The sequence below is a fragment of the Pollicipes pollicipes genome, unplaced genomic scaffold (assembly GCF_011947565.3).
Source record: "Pollicipes pollicipes isolate AB1234 unplaced genomic scaffold, Ppol_2.1 Scaffold_4881;HRSCAF=5763_pilon_pilon_pilon, whole genome shotgun sequence".
Lineage (NCBI taxonomy): Eukaryota > Metazoa > Arthropoda > Thecostraca > Pollicipedomorpha > Pollicipedidae > Pollicipes > Pollicipes pollicipes.
The window spans coordinates 51,998,065-51,999,605 of NW_023596576.1; the positions used below are offsets into that span (position 1 = coordinate 51,998,065).

Genomic DNA, 1,541 nt, shown 5'->3' on the forward strand with positions numbered 1-1,541 from the left:
CGTCGCTGCGGCCGGCCTTGTGCATGGGCGGCCGGCCGGGCGCCGGGGGGACGGCCGACTGCGCAGGCGGCGGCCGCCGGCGCCGACGCCGCGCCGCCAGTCGGCAGCGACGAGCGCCCGCCGGACGTCCGCCGCCGCGACGCTCCTGACGCGACGCGCCCGCCGCGGACACACGGACCGCGCGGGAGAAACCAATCAACAAACAGGCGGCTGTTTACGTTGGCGCGTCACGTGGCAGCGGCCGCTCGGAACCGATAGCGCGCCGGCCGCCGCCTCGCGCGCCGGTGACACGTGTCGGCGACGCGAAACACGCGGCGGTGCCGGCGGTGACGCGCGCTGGTGCTCGGGCGGCGGCGGCGCGGACGGTGGGCGCCGCGGGCGACGGTTGGACGCCGGCTGTATCTGCGCCGTGGCTCGATCATGACGCCGTGTACGCTCCTCACGGCCGTCCTGGCGCTGCTCTGTGTACGAGGTGAGTCCGCAGTGACCTCGTGTCATTCGTGGGACGCACGGGTGACGGCGGGCGACTGGGAGGCTCGAGCAAAGGGGTCGCAGGCGTAATCGGGTGACCGCGGGTGACATGCATGCACAAATGAGAGGCGGTGACGGGAGCCTTAGTCTTAGCGCATGTGATGGCAGGGCTCGGAGGACGCACCAGAGGACGGGATCTCGGCAGACATGACCGGCCCTCTCCCCCCCCCCCCCCTCCTTCTCCTCCCAGACGTAATGTCGGCGACCGGGTTACCCGTCCGGGTGCCGACATTAGGTCTGGCGGGGAGCGGGTAATTAGGTTGCCGCCGGGAATCGTCCGAGGTTCCGGCTGTAAGCAGCTTAGTTCGACGGCGCCGAAAATTGCATGCGCCTTGTGAAGCCGGTCCAATTTCGTCAGGACGATGAGGTGGCGTGCTTTTGAAAGGCTTCCGTTTCTAGGTGGTAGGTCATTCCATAATGTCGTTCGATATTTGTGAGAATGGAATCTAACGACACGAAAACGCCCGTTCCATGCACTCGAAGGAGGAAAATGAAACATGATGGCTTAACACACAGCACTGACATTAATTGAATGTAAGCAGCGTCATCGTCATGTGCTTTGCGTCATATGCTGTTGTGAAAATATCGTGCTTCTACGATAACTGTATGCGCTGACCTTTACATTTTAGTACAATCCGCTAGCTAATTTGACCTAGCCCTCCGTCCATAGGTATGCAATGCACTTTGAGTAACACTCTTCAATGTCGTTAACTGAACAAGGGCATTGGAAGAACGGCTTAAGTTTGTGTTGTCTCTTTATGACGTTATAGATCGGTTGTTCCCTGAATCGACGCTTAATTGTGATGTTAAGCTTTCTCGATGACATCAGTGTTTATGGGTTTATCGACTGGATAAAATCGATGACATCATTTTACTGCCGTTTCATTGTGATGATCCACCTTCAAGGGAAACATTGTACGCATGTAATTTGGGCTACGGACAGTAGGATTGACAAGCACTGCCCACGCGTTGGTCTTATGAAATGCATTGTGTTCAATGAGCAATAACGT

At 58.7% G+C, this 1,541-nt stretch overlaps 1 protein-coding gene across 1 annotated transcript in view; it reads left to right on the top strand.

Annotated features, from left to right (window-relative positions):
* Positions 1–329: 329 nt before the first annotated feature.
* LOC119101359 (lachesin) overlaps positions 330–1,541 on the top strand; it is a 50,083-nt gene continuing 48,871 nt past the window's right edge. Inside the window, exon 1 of the mRNA XM_037224684.1 lies at positions 330–472. Within this exon, the coding sequence (XP_037080579.1) occupies positions 421–472 (52 nt within the window). The 5' untranslated portion in view covers positions 330–420. The remainder of the gene's footprint in view (positions 473–1,541) is intronic.